The following is a 19616-nucleotide window of genomic DNA, read 5'->3' on the forward strand; positions in this document are numbered from 1 at the left end:
TATGTGGATGATTCTGGAGTTTACTGCTGTTTAAACTCAATCCCACGGGAATTTGAATTTCTGCAGTCCACCTTTGATGCAGTGCGGATCAGTATGGAGTAGTTGAAACTGGTTATAAATGCTGAAAAATCTAAAATAATGTTTTTTTCTTTTCAAATTTGTCTGTTTCATCTGAGAAGCAGATGAGGCTTTCAAGCTAGGCACCAGTTACACGTACCTGGGATGAATTATTGCTGCACATCTTACTTTTGAAAGTCATCGTAAACCTTTGAACTCCAAATTGAGGTTGAAGCTTGGTTTCCATTACAGAAACAAGTCATCTTGTCCCAATGCCCCCCTCAACTCCCCCAGCCCCCTTAAATCTGCCGCTACAGCTAGCGGCAGATTTTCAGTAACAAGCACATCTTCCTTACATTTGACAGCGTTTAGGAATTAAATTAAATTAGGGGTCATGATAGCATTGTGGTCACCACCTTCTGTATTGGTACAGAAGTTTATTTTAATCAAGAAGGGGAGGGAGTAGGGGAGGGGGTAGGCTGTTTGCTTGATGGTGTGCTCTGATTGGAGAGTATGAAATATGTAGAAAGACAACCTATGTAGAAGGATAACTTTTCTGATCTGACTGTTTTTGAGCAAAGCAACAAAGCCTTTGGTGTTCACTTTTTGACACATGGCCTCATCATTGCACAACAGATCACGGTATACCCCCAAAACATTTGTTGTCATGGCCCCTTGCACACCACCCAGCACCACCAGCTGTTTCAGGAGTATTTTTTTAAGGCCCAGCACAAATTTTTCCAACTCTGCTGTAGAGTTGGAGTTTTGAGTTTTCGAGAGGAGTTTTGAGTGAACACAGGGCTTTTCAGTGATTGGCTGAGGTGTGTGGAGAAATGAGAACCTTTCCTCCAAGGAGGTCCAGAATAACCGAAGAGAGACAATATTAATATTAAGGGCCACTGTGAACGCAGTAGGTCAAATTGAAATCTAATTTTATTATTTACAAATCATGAACCACAGCGGAAAGGAAAAAAAAGGGTGGGTGGGAAGCTGGTGAGGGGTGGAAGCTGATGGGAGTCCCTCCTTTTATATTTCCACATTTAGAGATTGGTAAATAGTGACATATAAGTTGAAGTTTTTTTCTTAACCTGTTCAACAGTTAACGTCTGTTTGAAAACTATGCTCTAATGGTGCCTAGGGTCCTTAGATGGGAGAAAAATAGGCTACTGTCACAGCCTCCATTTTTGGAGACGTTGTCATAACAACACAGACTGGCCCATTGTCACCTGACAACGGCGTCACTTTGGGTGTAAAATGTATCTAAAGAATATTTTTTTACACGCATTCAAATTATGCTACATAATGTCTACTTCTGCAAAAAAAAAACCAAAAAAAAAAACAATTAAATTAAACGTAAACCAAATGTCCCATAATGCATCTTGATCATGTGACCTAAGAGGGGCCAATCGGTGAGCGACTGCGAGACAAAGCAAGTATAAAAGCAGAAGAGCCAACCCTCTTCTCTCTCTTTCTCTGAGAATCCCCTAGTAGGAGGAAGAAATGGCGTCCGCAGTCTTGGTAAGACCTTCCTGGGGATTTTTTTCTTTACATCTCACAACTTTAACGCTCACCCAATCCATGATGAGTGTTTTCAATAGTTCTAGAGCAGAGGTGGGCTAGCTACTGGCTTTCAGAAGGCATGGGTAGAGTTAGTAGAGGTAGCTGGCTAAATGACCGCTGCGCAAGTTCCTTTTTCCTTCTTACCGTCTGAATCACTGTAATCAGTGCCGAGAAGTGGTGGCTGTAGCTCTAAACGTAGCGTACGCATGTCTAGTTCGGGTAACTTATGGTTAGCTGTAGCTGAATGCTAACGCAGTCTGATCCACGTGGTCCGGCCTTGTCATTCCTTAGCCGAGGAATCGGTAAACCTGCCGCCACTGATTCACTTTAGCATCAGAGACTCACACATTTACTATTAACGGTAAATCGGTAACTTATGGTGCAGCAAGCCTCCCGATCGATGGCGCGTTTGAACCCGCAGCAGCATCGACCGGCGCGCCGGTTAGCTGCCGCTGACTGTCTCCAGCCTGAAACGAGGCAGCACTGACCGTGTTTGTGCTCTGCCTGCAGCTTGCCGCCTTCCCCGGCTCACCCAGCGTGGACCCGTACGCAGGAGGCAGGTCAGTGTCTGCGTGAAGGCCGATCACACTAACACACCCAGGCTCCTATCGAAGCCGTTCCTGCTCTCCGGTAGCAGCGAGCGGTCAACAGGAAGCCGAGATGAAGCCTTTCACCGACGGTCGCTGGTCAGTTTACAAGTAACTGCTCCAGCAACATTTAGGGGAAGGACACTCTGTCACTTTAAGAAACACCTTGTGACGCTGTTTTTATCTGCCACCAGGTGTGAGGCATGGCTGCAGCTGCAGGAGCAGAGGACGCATGCAGGTGAGCTGCTGGGCCGCTCGCTCTGGTCAAACCCTCCAGGCTGTGATGATAAACTTGCCCTCACTGATTATTGATCTGACTGATTTATTTTAACTGAGCCTAACTTCTCACTGATCACACAAAGGCACAGCTGATTAAGGATGTTAACCATGCGTCTGTGTTTAGGTGCTGGACCTGGCTGAGGAGGAGTGTGGGATCACTGGATGAAGACTGACAGACCAGGTAACCTTTGTTCCTCAGCACCACGTGGCCTTCAATCATTCCAGCATGCTATCCTAAGGATCTGGGCTCCTCTGTAGCCTCTGGTTCTCCAAATGCGTGCAAGAACATTGGATGGTCTTTGACTGCTGAGGCACCTCTCTGCCACTAGCAGTCACTCTACTGTCCTACAGGTAAACTGAATAATTAAAATAATTGACATGTTTTTTTCTTTTTGCTCATGTAGAAGCAAAGCCTCGGCTGGCATCCGGATTAACTGGGAAATGAGCTACACTCGCCCTTTGAAGGTATGCACTGAACACAAAGTTTACACATTGTTGGTTCTGATCCATGATGACCTTTTTGAAATGAGACGGACTGCTGGATGAAGCTTGCGGATATGGGACTGAGATCAGGCCTGATGGGCTGTGGAGATGAGGCCTCTAGTCTACTCTAGATTAAAAGTGGATCTTTGTGTTTCAGGTGCTGGTGTGAGACGCTCCGTGGTGACCAGCTGCAGGGCCAGGCATGTCCAAGGATCCAGAAAAGTTCTCCGGCTAACTGGTTCTTTGTGGAAATGTATTGTGCCAAAGATGCTGTGATTGGCTGTGCCAACACCGTTTCAGGAGATGTTGCAACAGAATGAAAGGATTAAATGTAAACTGTGGGTCTGGAATAAAAATCTTGAAATAATGTTCTGAGTTCATGAATATTTTATTTTTGGAAAGGTTTGGATTCCCAAAAGGGAAATAAGCTTGGTAAGAGCATAATTGGTTTCCTCAACAAAACTGCAGTGGAAACTTTGAGACCAGGAACTTGCATGTTTATTTTAAGGCATATTACTAACTAGCTGACCGTGGTGCTGCTTAAATTATTTCCAATGGCAGTGTTTTCATGGGTCCTCAGCAGTTTGAGTCTGAAAAAAACCTTTACGGCCCTGCAAAGTACCAACATTTGCTAAAGTTTCTAATGGAATGAATGTAGTCCTAATGTGTAAAGTAGCTCCTTAGTAGTTGGGATTGGTTAGCAGTGAAATCTGACAGAACTGGCTTACAGTTAACCTACCTAGGTGTGACAAAAGGCTAAACATGACTATATTTAGCTGGGTTAAAGGAATTTTTCCCTTTTATGGGAAAAATGCTAGTTTACAGTAGTGCAGTAAATACTACAATTTGAACACAATCTGTGATTCTAGACAGGAAACTGTTGCAGTACAGTGTTAAATTCTATATTTAACCTGGCTTGCAGGTTCATTTCTCAGGAAAGTTTTCCCCTTGGCTCACTCAAGTTTAGTTTAATAAAATGGCTTGATGGGTTTGAGTTATTGCCCAGGCCTGCATTAAAACTAGCAATAAGTTTCCTACAGTTGTGGCAATAGGCTTTTATTCAGAAATTTTCTGGTATTGATTTTGTCAAAGGATGAGACCTTGTTCAATGAGCTGTTTTCATTCTGAACTACAAATGTTTGAAGGTAAATAGTCAGCTTTAAAGGCTGTAATGTATTTGGACAAAGTGTGACTGGTTACTTGCAATTACATAAGTCTATATGTTGCCTTTTATGATTGTGCAGCTGATGAGGTTTGAAAATAAAGATTCTTGCAGCTTTGTTTATGGAGTTGGTGCTTCAAAATGGTTATTTTGGCAAGATGTGTGCAAAACAGGACTGATTTGTATTAGTGTCAATACTGGAGCTTTTTAATACTCAGGACTGAATCGTGTTTTTCTAACAATGAACATGTCAAGCACAGATTTTCACCTGTTCGGCACTTTAGTCAGATTTCTCCCAATAAGAGTCAAAATCAAGCCTGGTTACAAAAGCACATTAGGCTGTTATTACACTTCACTACATATAAGCAGGGTGCAATTAACAGTAATGTGTTTAGATACACTACCGTTCCAAAGTTTGGGGTCACCCAAACAATTTTGTGTTTTCCATAAAAAGTCACACTTATTCACCACCATACGTTGTGAAATGAATAGAAAATAGAGTCAAGACATTGACAAGGTTAGAAATGATTTGTTTTTGAAATAAGATTTTTTTTACATCAAACTTTGCTTTCGTCAAAGAATCCTCCATTTGCAGCAATTACAGCATTGCAGACCTTTGGCATTCTAGCTGTTAATTTGTTGAGGTAATCTGGAGAAATTGCACCCCACGCTTCCAGAAGCAGCTCCCACAAGTTGGATTGGTTGGATGGGCACTTCTTGCGTACCATACGGTCAAGCTGCTCCCACAACAGCTCAATGGTGTTCAGATCTGGTGACTGCCCTGGCCACTCCATTACCGATAGAATACCAGCTGCCTGCTTCTGCTCGAAATAGTTCTTGCACAATTTGGAGGTGTGTTTAGGGTCATTGTCCTGTTGTAGGATGAAATTGGCTCCAATCAAGCGCTGTCCACTGGGTATGGCATGACGTTGCAAAATGGAGTGACAGCCTTCCTTATTCAGAATCCCTTTAACTCTGTACAAATCTCCCACCTTACCAGCACCAAAGCAACCCCAGACCATCACATTACCTCCACCATGCTTAACAGATGGCGTCAGGCATTCTTCCAGCATCTTTTCATTTGTTCTACGTCTCACAAGCGTTCTTCTTTGTGATCCAAACACCTCAAACTTGGATTCATCCGTCCACAACACTTTTTTCCAGTCTTCCTTTGTCCAATGTCTGTGTTCTTTTGCCCATCTTAATCTTTTTCTTCTATTAGCCAGTTTCAGATATGGCTTTTTCTTTGCCACTCTGCCCTGAAGCCCAGAATCCTGCAGCCGCCTCTTCACTGTAGATGTTGACACTGTTGTTTTGCGGGTACTATTTACAGTTTTTATTGATTGCTTTGACGCAGCAGTCAACTCAAAACCCACATTTTTCAAAAACAGTTAACGCAGAGGTCTAAACAGTGGCACCAATGGTCAAAATTAAACATTTTGTTTGCAAAAGGCTCCAACTCTGCCAAAACATTTAACATATGATCCAAAAGCACATTTTGCCCTCAAACAACACAACCTGCTCACAAATGTTTGAGCCCTTCCAATCATTCGTTACACAAGAGGCAACAAAATACAAAACACCACACTCAATGTGAATCAGTGGAGCATTGCTGGTTCATTGTAGCCAAAGACTGTATGCAGCTTACATGTCAGTGTCATTTGTAATCAAATTTGCCTTTTTGCAAAAAATGGATCCAGAAGCAAATATGTTGTGATGCAAATTTTATTGATTCTTCATTCTTTTTTTCCAGATAAACAAATGAAATATTCCAAAAAATGAAAGAGTCCAACAGAAAATACTAGGGCTGTTTGTTCCTTCTAGTCCATTCTGTCCTGATGAATAGGCCACATGGCCTCATCTACGTCACATTCAATATTTTCCCTTGTGATGCACCTAGGGAAAAATCTTCTTGCATGCCTGATCCATCCTTGACATGCCTCTGCATCTATATCATGGGCAGCAGCAGTCATTGCATTGAGCAAGGGCATCTGTTCATAGGGGTGGTGATCATATACTTTCCATCTCCATGCACTGAAGAATTCCTCTATAGGAATAGATACAGATGTATAAACTGTATAGCAGCAATACTTGCTCTTCCGTCGAAAAACTCTTACAATGGATGCAACCTTGTTGCTATTGAGAAAAGTTTGGACTCTTTGTCCCGCCCCTCTAAGTGAAAGGACATGATTTACCACATGATCAATCATAGTTGCCTGAATTTCATCTGTAACTTCAGCCCTTCCAGCTACACTGCCACCTCACAAATGGATTCCTCTTCCTCATAATCATCTTCCCTGACCCATCTACCTCTTACTCTGACTCTCATCTGCCTTACGTTGACCATTCATGCTTGCAAAGAACAACACACAACATGGCACCTTTTACGTAAAGCCTGCAAACTGACTGCAAATTGAAAAATTGTGTGAAGAAGTGTCAATCAGGTGCTTCAGTGATTTGATTCTGATCAAGAGGTTTCTAAGAGCTTGGAACATATATTTTCTGTTTTGCTACCACAGATAAAGCAATGGAGTTTGGACTGCATGAATGACATCTGTGTTAACTGTTTTGCAAAATAGCGGGGAAAATGAGTCAAACCAATGAAAATGGGTTAACTCATTTGCAAGAGGTGTCTTTTGCTCTGCAGAGATGGTGATGCTGAAAACTGAGAGGTTGCCAGTTTCTTCAAACAGGTCAAAGCAACCAATAAAAACTGTAATGAAGATGCCAGGTGGGGACCTGTGAGGCGTCTGTTTCTCAAACTAGAGACTCTAATGTACTTATCTTCTTGCTCAGTTGTGCAACGCGGCCTCCCACTTCTTTTTCTACTCTGGTTAGAGCCTGTTTGTGCTGTCCTCTGAAGGGAGTAGTACACACCGTTGTTGGAAATCTTCAATTTCTTAGCAATTTCTCGCATGGAATAGCCTTCATTTCTAAGAACAAGAATAGACTGTCGAGTTTCAGATTAAAGTTCTCTTTTTTCCCGGCCATTTTGAGCGTTTAATTGACCCCACAAATGTGATGCTCCAGAAACTCAATCTGCTCAAAGGAAGGTCAGCTTTGTAGCTTCTGTAACGAACTAAACTGTTTTCAGATGTGTGAACATGATTGCATAAGGGCTTTTTGATCATCAATTAGCCTTCTGAGCCAATGAGCAAACACATTGTACCATTAGAACACTGGACTGATAGTTGCTGGAAATGGGCCTATATACACCTATGTAGATATTGCACCAAAAACAGACATTTGCAACTAGAATAGCCATTTACCACATTAGCAATGTATAGAGTGTATTTCTTTAAAGTTAAGACTAGTTTAAAGTTATCTTTATTGAAAAGTACAGTGCTTTTCCTTCAAAAATAAGGACATTTCAATGTGACCCCAAACTTGAACGGTAATGTAGTCATTTCATACAGTTAAGACGTGCGGACCTGACGGATCTGTCCTGTCATTTATTCACCACTAGGTGGCTGCAGTCAGCTTTTGAAGCTCAAACAAAACTGAGAAATTAACCTTTTTGCAACACATTTGCTGAAGAGCTTCAAAGCTTCAACAAAGCTTCATCCCACCATCACCAGACATATGAGGCCATTCAATCCACTTTCTTTCATTGATTCTTATTCAACTGCACCGTTCAGTTTTGATTTATTTTTTAAATGCGTGGTCCTTGAATTCCATTGAAAAGTCTTTTAATTTGACGTTAACCAAGGTGTGGAATCCACAATGGCAGGGCCTGCTATACTTTTACAAACATGTTTCCCAGCTTGAATTTGTAGTTGCACTTTGAATTCAGGTCCGGTCCCAGATAGGAAAAAATAAGATAAAATGTAACAAGGGAAGAAGAGAGAAGATTTTATTTTGAAGCCGTACCACCCAGCCCTAGTGCAGGACTTCCGTTTGTGGCCAAAGCACAGCAACAGTATCAGATATATACTTTACACATTCATAAAAAAGTTCAAATTAAAAAGCTGCTGGCACAGCTCAATGCTCTCCGATAATAAACGAAGGTAAAGCGTTGAGTCTTCATGCAGAATCAGAACCAGGAGGGAATTTCAGCTCCGCTATCTCAGAATCCGGGGAGCTGCTGCCGCTTCGGTCGCTATACATGTCCCTGTGAACCAAGGAAGCTGTTAGGACGGCCCGCTTTGAGCAGAAGACACAAGCTGAGGAGCGTAGTTACCTTGGAGACAGGCGGCATCCTTTTTGTAAGTAGCTCGGCAGCTTCCCTGCAGCTGCCAGCAGCAAGCCCAGATATGGGGGCGATGGCTTGATGGGGCGGGACGTGAACTCGGGGTGGTACTGCACTCCGACGAAATACGGGTGATCTGAAAGACGGACACGATCAGAACCTCACAGCCTGCAGCTCTGTCCGGTTCAACGTGTCGGCTCTCCGTTTACCGTCAAGCTCGATGATTTCCATCCTCTCTCCTTCCACATCCTGACCGACGAAGCGGAAGCCTCTGTCATCAAAGTAGCTCTTTAGCTCAGGGTTGACCTGAAAGCAAAATAGAACGGAAACAGTGAGTGTTATGGAAAAATAACAGTTATATTAATCCGGCATTTTTATGGAAAATAATAAGAGGTACTTCTGGTCTTTAAACTGTGTCTCCACTCTGAGGCAGAAAACACACAGCTCACAGGGTGTTTGCTTTAAGGTCTGAAAGCTATTTTATGGTTCTTGAGGTCATCTGGGTTGACCCCCTGATAGGACATCTGGGTGCTAAATCAGCCTCACTTCATGAAGACCCTCGAGAGAGTAGTCTCATTGTTTTGGGAGCAGAAATAACTTGGAGCCATACTGCCTGCGCAAACAACCCCCAAAGTAATCGGGAGGGGCTGGTCAGTCTGATAAAAGATGGATTTGCAAAGATGAGGGTTGACAAAGAGCTTACAATGGCTGGGAGAAGGACGTGGGTAACATACTGAAACTAAGCGTGGAAGTTTTTCATTCTCTCTTTGGAATTGCAAATTAAATAAATATGCATATTTTAAATGTTTGCCTCTGATAATTGTTTCTCCTTTACTACCAAATCTTGAACTAGGGTAAGACGGGCCGTGAGAATTGGACAGGAGCGGGCCCATATTAATTTCAACATGAGCTAGAACCGTAAACCATACCACATAATACCGTCTGATTTAACTACAGAATAATGATTGTCCACAGTATTTAATGACGTGATTGAAAAGCGGTAGAAGATGAAATAGTTGCTTATTTAACACCATATGGTTTCACTATTCTGCTCTTTTGAGATCAACAACTAGAAGACGGTATGTATTAGTCGGGCTATTTGCAGTCTGATGTGTAACACAGGCTCCTCGCTGCTGCCTGGACAGGAATGCTTTAGTTTTCCTGCCAGGGCTGACTGTACTACAGGGAAATTACTCCATCCTTGTTTAGCCGTCTTTCAGCCTGCTGACTGCCAGTGTGCAGCAGCAGGTGAAGGAGGAGCAGCGCTGTGGGAGTGTTGTGGTGTCAGAACCCTGTGTAGGATTACCTCAAAGCGATGTCGGTGCCTCTCATCCACGTAATCTGCGTCTCCATAAAGTTTCCCTAGAGGACAGAGCGGACATAAGCCAAGCGCTAACACAACCCCCCTCCCCCCCAGCAACCAGGTCTCCTTACGCAGCACGCTGTTGCTGGTTTTGAAGATGGTGCGCCTCTTGCCCAGCCTCATTGTTCCACCCATCTGGCCGGGGTTGTGTTCTGGCATGTCGATCACCTGGGAGCATCAGACCCCACAGTCATCAGTCACATCTACTGCAGTTTAGACAGCAATGACACAACTGGATGTGAGAACCACCCACCACAGGATGCGTCGATTCTGGGTCGAATTCAGTGGAGTTGGCATCTACAGTCAAGCAAGAGGAGATATTTTAAAATAAGCCGACAGATTTTTTTAAGGAAACCTGGATAATAACTAAGCCTAGTTTCTCTACCGTCAAGCAGACTAAAGTCTCCCTTCTCTAAAACATAAAGGCGACATTACAGAAGAGGTGAGCGGTACCTGACCAGCCGAGCACGTTTCTGGCAAATTCACAGACAGCCAGCTGCATTCCGAGGCAGACCCCTGTGGAAGAACAGCAGCTACTGAATCTGGGCGTTTAACACGTCTCACTGACACAAATATATAAGCTTTTATGGGAGAAACAGGATGGTCCTGTCAGCAAACCCTACCCAGGAAGGGTTTCCTCTGTTTCCTCGCCCAGTTGATGGCGTGAATCTTCCCCTCAGTTCCTCTCACACCAAAACCTCCAGGAACAAGGATGCCGCTAACCACAGAAGGACATGCAAAGTTAGTTCTTTCAGCCTGAAGCTACGGGTCCTGTCGGTAAGCTGTGGGTTTGCTGAACTCACTCAGCGCTGCAGAGTTTCTGCCAGGCCTCGTGGTATTTCACCGGCTCCTCCTGCAGGGTGCTCGGCTCCAGACACGCCGAATCGATATACTGGCAGAGAGACAGAACACAGTGTGACAGTCTATCCGAGGTTTCAGTCCCATCTCCCATATGAAGTGCAACAACGAAGCATCGAGTGGAAGGTTCTAGGTTTTAGAACCAAACTTCTACCCTCAGCAGTAAAAGCATATTGGGGGGGGGGGGGACGGGAGGGGTCATGGCCGAGTGGTTAGAGCAGCATGCTTGCACTCAGAGAAGGATGCAAGTACCCGGTTCGATCCCCAGTGCCTGCACTCTGGGTCCCCGAGCAAGACCCTTAACCCCTGATTGCTCCCCAGGCGCCGCACATGGCAACCCACTGCTCCCCAACGGGATGGGTTAAGATGCAGAAGGGAATTTCTCCATTGTGATAATAATAATAATAATAATAATAATAATAATAATAATAATAATAATAATAATTATTATTATTATAATATTCTAATAATCAAGAACCAACTAGAACTAAATTGGGGTCCAAAGTTATTAACTTTAACCATTGTGTGGCAGCTTTGAGTCGAGATTCAACCTACCACCACTAGATGGCACCATAATGCTGTTAAGAATCAGAAGCAACCTTATTTTGCCCACTTTGAAGGAAGAAACAAAGGACTTTGACTTCAGATCCCAATGCTTGCTTTAGATAAGTTAAAGATGCGATAAGATAAGCTTTGGTAGGTGAAATATATCAGCCCATTGTTGTCTTGGAGCCACGGTGCCTTCACAGCGGCACCTTCCTCCAGCCCACAGTAATAACAGAGATATTAGCCACTGAGCACATCACACTTCAAGTGCGCATGTTGGTCTCAGGCTGAAGTCAGTCTGACCGGGCTTATTGTTTCATGATTCATGTTTTTTTTTTTTAAATAACATAAGGAGGAATGTTTAAGCAGAGAAGTGTCTGAAGGCTGCAGGCCATCAGCAGATTTAGACCTTGCAGGCAGGGACCCTGGGAAAGGCCTCTGTGACCGTGTCGCTGCGTCTTAGGCGTAAACGCACCTTGACCTCCAGTTTGTGGTTGATGGCCAGCGCAGAGTGCTCCAGAGCCTTTATCACTGAGGCGTAGGAGTCGGAGAACTTGGTGTACTTTCCCACCAGGGCTATGGAGCACTGCTCCAGCAGCCTGTCGGACCTGCAACGACAACGACAGCGTCAGCACGTCACCCGGCCGCCTCTGAAGAGCGACCCCGACTCTGTGAGCTCTCACCTGTCTGACATCTCCTTCCACTTGGTCAGCATGGTCCTGGACTTGGTCTCGATGGGCATGTTGAGCCTCCTGCTCAGGTAGCTCACCACGCCCTGGTCCTCCAGCAGTAAGGGCACCCTGTAGATGGACGCCACGTCGTGCACGCAGATCACCTGCAGAGACACGCCACTGGTTTAGAGGTGGAGAGACGGATGGAGAGTCGCGGACTCCGGGGCGCGCTTTCCCCCCCACCTGCTGAGGTTCTACGTGGCAGAACATGGAGATCTTCTCCTTCACGGAAGTCTCCAAAACGGTGGAACAACGGCACATGATCTGTAAGTGGAGACGGAAGAGCTGGAATGAGACTGGGCTTCGTGGAGAAGCTGAAAACGACAGTTAAATGCTCCAGATAGCGACGGTTGTTGGGCTTTGCTCTGGGTTAAATCTAGGAAAAATTGCATTTTACTGCCATGTAGCCAAAACACAAGAGACCAAGGATGCAACGGCTTAGAGGACATTACGGTATATTAACGCATGGTTTGGTGTAGGGCTGAACGATTTTGGAAAATAATCTAATTGCAATTTTTTTTCTTAATATTGCGATTTAATGCGATTTTTTCCAGTTTAATTTATCATCTGTTTTAAAATATATACAAACAACAAATCAATTTGTTTCCTCGCCGTGCGGATTAGTTGCTAAAAGACCCACAGCATCTAAACTCAGAGCAGAAATGATTGTGTTCTGCCTACAATATATCTCTGCATTAACCACAAGCAACAAAAATGGCCTCTAAATAAAGATGTTCGTAAACTAAGACTATTTTAAACATGAACTTTTAATGTTTCTATTGATCAGAATATTATTCAAGAGAACAGCATTTGCTACGTTTACGTAAGTCACATCTGGTCTGCGTAGTCTTTTCTGATGAATGAATATGGAGCTGATGGATGAAAAAAAAAAAAAAAAACACTCCTACACGGGTACCAATTGCTGCAGACTAGCAGCGTCTTGGTGTGGTCCGTTAAATACCAGCCAATCAGTCAATAACTAATCAATATTACGATGAGACAGATTCTTGGGTAATGACGGCTATCTGGATCACTTTGTCAAACTGTTCTGTTCATATGAAGAATTATCCACTTGAATTGTAAAACATTAAATATAAACTGGATAAGGATGGCTGAATTTACCCTTTAGTTTTTGTTTTTTTTTTTAAAAAAAAGGGAGAATTTCAGAAGAAAACCCAGCAGTAAAACCTTTCCAGCTCAGACGGTTAGGATGATAACACCACCGTTCCTAGAACGCCTTCACTGTTCTGCGACTGTAGGGCTCTGAGGTTTCCGTCACTTGGTTCCTTTAAACTTATGGCAGGGTTAAAACATTTGTATGAAGACGTTCTGGCTTGTTCTTTACGTTTTATGCCTGAAAGGTGCCAACATGAGATGGGAATATGGAACGGACCCACTGATGGTCCACCTGATGCACCTGAGGGGGTGGTAACAGAGCCATAAGCATCATGCACTGCTATAAAGACTGTGGGTGTGAACATGGCATCACCCTGCAGCTCGTAAAGCCCTGAAAGCATTCGGACAGCTCGGGCCGCTGAGACACACAGGCTGTAAGCCCCGCCCCCTGATTCCACAACCGCAGCGACATGCTGTGAAAGCTCACAGGGCAACGATGTGGAAGGGAGGGTCATCATCACGGATTATTTTAAAGGAAAATAATAATATGTTTGCTTTTAATGCGTTATGGAAATGTAGCTTAATTTTAACCTATTGCCGCTAATGTTCGATTAGCTACAAAAACAAACTGCTTCACTTTAACTTCTACAGCACCACCACCAGAGTAAGACCCGTTGCTGTTTTGGAGCCAGGCCAGTCAATACCTGCTCCACCGCTTCCATCAGGCGGCACACCAGAACCCGCCTTCCTGCAGAGGTTCTGTTGTGACAGCGCCGTCCTTCCCGCACGCGTCGACAGACTCACCAGGTCAGGAGACAGACCCAGGCCCCTCAGCTCTCTGACGCTGTTCTGTGTTGGTTTGGTCTTCTGCTCTCCTGTCGCGCTGGGCTGTCCACATCCACAGCAGAGACACGGTCACCGGGGGGGAAGCAGGGGGGGGTGTGAGCAACAGGGTTGGCGGTAAAGCAGCGGGATCGGCGAGGCGTGAAGCGGTCGCCGCCCTACCTGTGGTATCAGGCTGACGTGGATGTTGCAGAAGTTCTCCCTCTTCACTTTGAACTGGAACTGCCTGAAAGCCTCGACGAAAGGCATGCTCTCGATGTCGCCGACAGTTCCTCCCAGCTGCAAGCACAAACATGCGGGGTCACCATCCTGACAGCTTTTATGATCTCTAAGGAGAGAACCTCTGCAATAAAAACACCACTGTGAGCGAAGTTCAACCAATCGGTGAGCTTACCTCGATGACACAGACTTGGGGCTCGATCTCATCCCCGTCAACTGGCACTTTGGCCTGGGTCATGACCCACTCCTGGATTGCATCTGTAATATGGGGCACCACTGAAACAGAGGAGCACAGCAGTGTCTTCAGTCAAAAAGAGCTCCATCCAACAAGTCAGAGCATTTAAAAGAAATCATTTTTACTGCCAGGCGAGCACGGAGGGTGGGTTCTATATACAGAACTGCATACTGGCCATTCAGGCCACAAATTCAACCGTACTCAATAGGTTGCAAACGACTTGTTTTTTCATCATTTTGATCCCATTTGCTATTAAAAAAAAAAAAAAAAAAAAAAAAAATCAAAGGTCCAATTGAAAAAAAAAATGCATTAACTCTAAAACATAAAAATACTGTTGGTTAAATAATAGAAAAACTGTTGATCTTTATTTTTTTTAACAAATTTCCTATAGTATACTATAAAAACAAGCTTTTGTTTCAAAGAGATGTGTAACTTTTGTGGCTCTAAACAAAATTTGTTTAGCTGGACCGAGGACAAAAATGGCTCTGCGGGCTGTAAAGGTCGCTGAGCCCTGCCCCAGAACTTTCAAAACAAAGTATTACACTTCCCATGCTGGCAAAGACCAGAAAACAAAAAGGAAAAAGAATGGGAGGTTTTTAAGAGCAGATTTAAAACATTTGATTCCCTGAAGACTTAATGTCCCTTTTTCCTACGAACAGCTGCAGATCAGAACTCATGTTCTAGTTCTCTGGATCTAAGCGAACAGCTCTGCCGGCTGGAGAAAGGTTCTCTCCACCAGAGAACACAAACACTTTGTAGGTTTCAAAAGCAACTTTTATTCTGAAATGTATTGGTTGAGCCGTGATAAACCTGCATTATTAACAGCTGTGCTGTTTTTACATGTGTAACACAGAATGTTTGGGAAAACTTTGCCGTCACCCTCCAGAATTTCAACACAACAGATTTAGAGTTACTATATAATATGCTACATAATATTTACACTTTACTATTCTATTTAGAATAGGTGTAGCACAGGATTTTGGGCAAACTGGTCCAAGGCTCCATTGTCTTTGGGAATGAAGACTATCCAGACTTTCTGGAGGACGGTATGCACCAACAGCAGTAAAGCAATAGGTACACAGGTGGCAGTAGGTGTGCTGTTATGTTAGGCCTGGTTCACGCCGCAAGATTTTAAAACAGACGGCCAATTTTCAAAGCCTGAACAACACCATGTGTAATGATAAAAAAAAAATAAAATAAAATAAAATAAACGTATATAGCAGGTTTGTACAGCGTGGGGTGTGCCAGCAAAAATAAATCAGGTCCGATTGCTGTAATGCCAAATATTTCCCTACTTAGTAAGAAGGTTAAAACTACTTTGATATAACAGTTTAAAGTAAAAACAGATATTTTTCTTCTTCTAAACTACTGTCCCCTTGACATAAATTATCTGACAGGAGATTCCTGTCAGATAATTAATGTTAAACTTAAGAATGGAGACATTTAACAGTAAATAATTAGTTATCCACTAGAGAAAAAAGCCACACATCCTCTATTAGTAAAGGGTTAATTTGTGCAGAAATGTGTCAGCCATGTATTGTGGTGGTCTTTATATAACTTCCCTGAAACATCCAGTTTTTCAACTTAACAGATATTTTATGAACATGCAAGGTTTTACTAGCTGATAAAATATAGAAAATCCTCCCCTCCCCATAAGCGGCTCCAGATGATGGGTGGTTGACTTACCCTGCACAGTCTTGCCCAGGTAGTCCCCCTTCCTCTCTTTGTTGATGACTGACTGATAAATCTTCCCGGTGGTCAGGTTGTTATCTCTTGTGAGCCGGATGTCTAGGAAGCGCTCATAGTTGCCCAGGTCCAGATCCACCTCGCCACCGTCGTCCAGCACAAACACTTCACCTGGACGGGGACAGCGTGGAACAATCAGCGCCGGCTACAGGACCTGGGTCCCCGCGCTGACGGTTTCTGCAGACCTACCGTGCTCATACGGTGAAAAGGTGCCGGCATCGATGTTGATGTACGGGTCGATCTTGATGGCAGTCACACGCAGACCGCATGACTTGAGGATTGTGCCCACGCTGCTGGCAATGATCCCTTTGCCGATGCCAGAGATGACGCCGCCGGTTACCAAGATGTACTTCATCATCGTGCTTTGTTAGCTGGAGGCAGAATCAAACAGGACATCATCACAGCGGCTTCTGAGGTTATTCTCATCATGTTGTACTCTGAAAGGTTGTTTTCAAAGTGTCAGACAAACACATGCAAATATCACCGATCTAACAGCAGCTAAACAAAGTAAGTTCTACTGGACCTTAACTAGACCGGACATTAGGTCCACCAGGGTCAAACGCTGCGATATCACGAATGAGAGGACCCTGCAGAGGATAGTGAGGGGACCTGAGGTCATCTGTGTGTCCCCTGAGCAGGCCTTAAAGCTTTGTCACTCTCTGCATCACACAACAGAACCACCAGGTTCAGCCCACCTGGGAGTTTCTGTGAACACGGAGCACCTACCATACTTTCCAGACTATAAGGCGCGCCTAAAGTCCTAACGGTATCACCTGGGGCCTCATGCACCTTCCACACTAAACGCTGGCGGTAGAGAAAACCTGAAACATGCAGCGCACAAAAGAAAAATCCAGATGTACGAAGTTGCCTTGATGGATCCAAACTTGAATTGGACGCTCCTGCAGGGATACCTGGGTCCGCCCTAATAACAAATGCAAATCAGCCGGGAATACCCAGAAGGCACCCACCACTTGTCCAAATAACCACGGCAACGGAGCTGTCAGGCAGAAAGAGACACCTGGAGGGATATTTGTAGTGAACGACAGCAAACCACCAGGTCCGTGAGTGAGATCAGAGGCTCACTGATGACCCTAAAGTCATCAGCCAGAACCCTAAAGTCATCAGCCAGAACCCTAAGGTCATCAGCTAGAACCCTAAGGTCATCAGCTAGAACCCTAAAGTCATCAGCCAGAACCCTAAAGTCATCAGCTAGAACCCTAAAGTCATCAGCTAGAACCCTAAAGTCATCAGCTAGAACCCTAAAGTCATCAGCCAGAACCCTAAAGTCATCAGCCAGAACCCTAAGGTCATCAGCTAGAACCCTAAAGTCATCAGCTAGAACCCTAAAGTCATCAGCTAGAAACCTAAAGTCATCAGCTAGAACCCTAAAATCAGCCAGAACCCTAAAGTCATCAGCCAGAACCCTAAAGTCATCAGCCAGAACCCTAAAGTCATCAGCTAGAACCCTAAGGTCATCAGCCAGAACCCTAAAGTCATCAGCTAGAACCCTAAAGTCATCAGCTAGAACCCTAAAGTCATCAGCTAGAACCCTAAAGTCATCAGCCAGAACCCTAAGGTCATCAGCTAGAACCCTAAGGTCATCAGCCGGAACCCTAAAGTCATCAGCTAGAACCCTAAAGTCATCAGCTAGAACCCTAAAGTCATCAGCTAGAACCCTAAGGTCATCAGCCAGAACCCTAAGGTCATCAGCCAGAACCCTAAAGTCATCAGCCAGAACCCTAAGGTCATCAGCCAGAACCCTAAGGTCATCAGCCAGAACCCTAAAGTCATCAGCTAGAACCCTAAGGTCATCAGCCAGAACCCTAAAGTCATCAGCTAGAACCCTAAAGTCATCAGCTAGAACCCTAAGGTCATCAGCTAGAACCCTAAAGTCATCAGCCAGAACCCTAAAGTCATCAGCTAGAACCCTAAGGTCATCAGCTAGAACCCTAAAGTCATCAGCTAGAACCCTAAAGTCATCAGCGTTTCTGTGCCATCAGCTGATTTGAGGAACAATCACACCAACCGTTCAGTGTTTACCTGACGAAATTCCTTGATTCTCTGAAAGAATCCAATAGCTGAACTTTGAGTTGGAAGGCCTGAGTTGCTGCTGGGTTGTATTTTACTCTACCCTGTGAAAAACAACACATTATTGGTGTGTTATTGTTCTTTTAGATCTTTGGACACAACTTTTCACATATTTCAATGTAAACTCGAGAGAAAACAAATGAGCCCAGAGCTTTAGCTCCTAAAACCCCGCAGCAGTCTTCATTTTTAGCCTTCACGCAGGAGCATGGGATCGTTTAAAGGTTATTTTAGCTCTTTCGTGAATGGCTTGTTTTGACATAAAACTAACATGCTCGCGGTACTCTTTTCCAACCTCTCTTGCTGGTTAAGGCTTCATTAATTAAAATGAAAATCAAATAAAGCCCACAAAAAAAGCTGGAAATGTCACCAAAAATAAATGTAATGTTTAATAAACAACAACAAAAAAAAGAGAAATGCCTACTGGTTAGACGGCTTTCTGGTCGAGCGCGCTTAAACCAACTGCGGTATTTTCCCGGCAGAAAGCTTTCCGCTCGGGGCGCTCGGTTACTCACGCGGCACAGTCCGGGAGGGCGGAGTATCGCGCGCTCTACAGAAAAACGAGGCAACACCGCTCGTCCAACTTACCACTGAGGGGGAAAAGAACTCACCAGGACCAAACTAATGCCGCCGTCACTGAAGTTAGCTTTTGGCTAAGACCTTTACGTTCACACATACGTCGGTAGCACTGATATTAACAATAGCTCTACGGCGTCCGCGGAATACAGATACAACTTTTGCATAAAAACTCACCTTTTGAGAGTTACAGAGGACACAAAGGCAGCTAATGCTGTATAAAAGCTAGCGATCAAATTGATGTCGGAATGTGCGCCGCTGCTTTCAAAATAAGAGCCAAGCTAAAACACGCGTTTAACACGCTACCACCGGCAATTCCCAACAACATTACGAACTCTGCTGCGGTCAGAGACAACTGCAACACATTGCTACACCAACACCGCACACTGCAATGGCCTGAACATTATATTTACTTAAACGTTTTTGTGTTAGTTTAACCGGATGTGAAACGATTCTACAGCGTGTAGCTTAACTAGATGGATACAAGCTAGCCAGCAACCTCTCTCGTCAGCATCACATTTCAACTCACCAAAATGTTCCTTAAAAGATGGCGCCCTGCTGTAAGAAATGAGCAGAGGGCTATTCGATCTTTTTTGGCGAGTCAGTTCCACGACCAAAATATTGACGGTTTTTCTTAAAGTGCCTCCTTATAGAGCCATCGACACCCCAGATTGCCTCCACACGTGTTAGGAGCACGATTCTGGCTGCTGCTACATCACTGATGACAACACTGTGCTGCCTTCAGGGTCGCCTCGGAACTAATTAATTCCACGAGGACATTTTTTGTTTTGTTTCTTTTTCATAGAAAGGACATTTCACGTACTTTTATGTAATTTATTTTGATAACATATCTCTTTTTACGATTCGCAGTCTTAATGCAACTGTGCCATGCAAAGCATTTTTTAACGGTCACTTCTTTTCACCAATGATAAAGCAATATTTAGTAAGTAGTTCATAATTATTTAGTAATTTACTAACTTA

The 19616-nt window shown here is 44.1% G+C and overlaps 1 protein-coding gene, 1 long non-coding RNA gene and 3 other non-coding genes across 7 annotated transcripts; 4 read left to right on the forward strand and 1 right to left on the reverse strand.

Moving 5' to 3' along the window:
- The first annotated feature begins 1491 nt into the window (after positions 1-1491).
- LOC105918372 lies at positions 1492-3331 on the forward strand. The gene is made up of 5 exons (XR_004932319.1): positions 1492-1575; positions 2128-2177; positions 2399-2442; positions 2608-2664; positions 2888-3331. It is a non-coding gene; the product is annotated as an uncharacterized LOC105918372 (long non-coding RNA).
- Positions 2215-2351, forward strand: LOC118565562. Its single transcript, XR_004932449.1, has one exon. It is a non-coding gene; the product is annotated as a small nucleolar RNA SNORA16B/SNORA16A family (small nucleolar RNA).
- LOC118565567 lies at positions 2706-2836 on the forward strand. The gene has a single exon (XR_004932454.1). It is a non-coding gene; the product is annotated as a small nucleolar RNA SNORA44 (small nucleolar RNA).
- Positions 2984-3058, forward strand: LOC118565571. Its single transcript, XR_004932458.1, has one exon. It is a non-coding gene; the product is annotated as a small nucleolar RNA SNORD99 (small nucleolar RNA).
- A 4633-nt stretch (positions 3332-7964) lies between the features above and the next one.
- On the reverse strand, positions 7965-19364 carry ctps1a (CTP synthase 1a). Of its 3 annotated transcripts, XM_021311162.2 has the most exons (19): positions 19165-19364; positions 18015-18106; positions 16164-16345; positions 15915-16085; positions 14169-14269; positions 13937-14053; positions 13736-13819; positions 11999-12079; positions 11768-11919; positions 11560-11692; positions 10484-10572; positions 10304-10398; positions 10134-10196; positions 9934-9977; positions 9752-9848; positions 9624-9679; positions 8527-8623; positions 8309-8453; positions 7965-8239 (listed from the first exon to the last, which is right to left on the reverse strand). In XM_021311162.2, the coding sequence occupies exons 3-19, from the start codon at positions 16330-16332 to the stop codon at positions 8152-8154; spliced, it is 1782 nt and encodes a 593-aa protein (XP_021166837.2). In that variant the 5' UTR covers positions 16333-16345; positions 18015-18106; positions 19165-19364; the 3' UTR covers positions 7965-8151. The 3 variants fall into 3 exon arrangements, with proteins under 3 accessions (XP_021166837.2, XP_012708960.2, XP_036001478.1); XM_012853506.3 differs by lacking the exon at positions 18015-18106 and having other exon boundaries at positions 19165-19363; XM_036145585.1 differs by lacking the exons at positions 7965-8239; positions 8309-8453; positions 8527-8623; positions 18015-18106 and adding an exon at positions 9482-9556 and having other exon boundaries at positions 9597-9679.
- Positions 19365-19616: the final 252 nt, after the last annotated feature.

The sequence above is a fragment of the Fundulus heteroclitus genome, chromosome 13, assembly GCF_011125445.2.
Source record: "Fundulus heteroclitus isolate FHET01 chromosome 13, MU-UCD_Fhet_4.1, whole genome shotgun sequence".
Lineage (NCBI taxonomy): Eukaryota > Metazoa > Chordata > Actinopteri > Cyprinodontiformes > Fundulidae > Fundulus > Fundulus heteroclitus.

Bases quoted from the DNA above. Each gene is read 5' to 3' on its own strand.
- ctps1a (XM_021311162.2), bottom strand. From the start codon at position 16,332: ATGATGAAGTACATCTTGGTAACCGGCGGCGTCATCTCTGGCATCGGC. The intron at 13,820-13,936 runs GTAGGGCGGCGA...GGATGTGGACAG, and splicing joins ACGTCAGCCTGATACCACAG to CCCAGCGCGACAGGAGAGCA. The intron at 9,978-10,133 runs GTACCGCTCACC...GCTTGACTGTAG, and splicing joins AAACGTGCTCGGCTGGTCAG to ATGCCAACTCCACTGAATTC.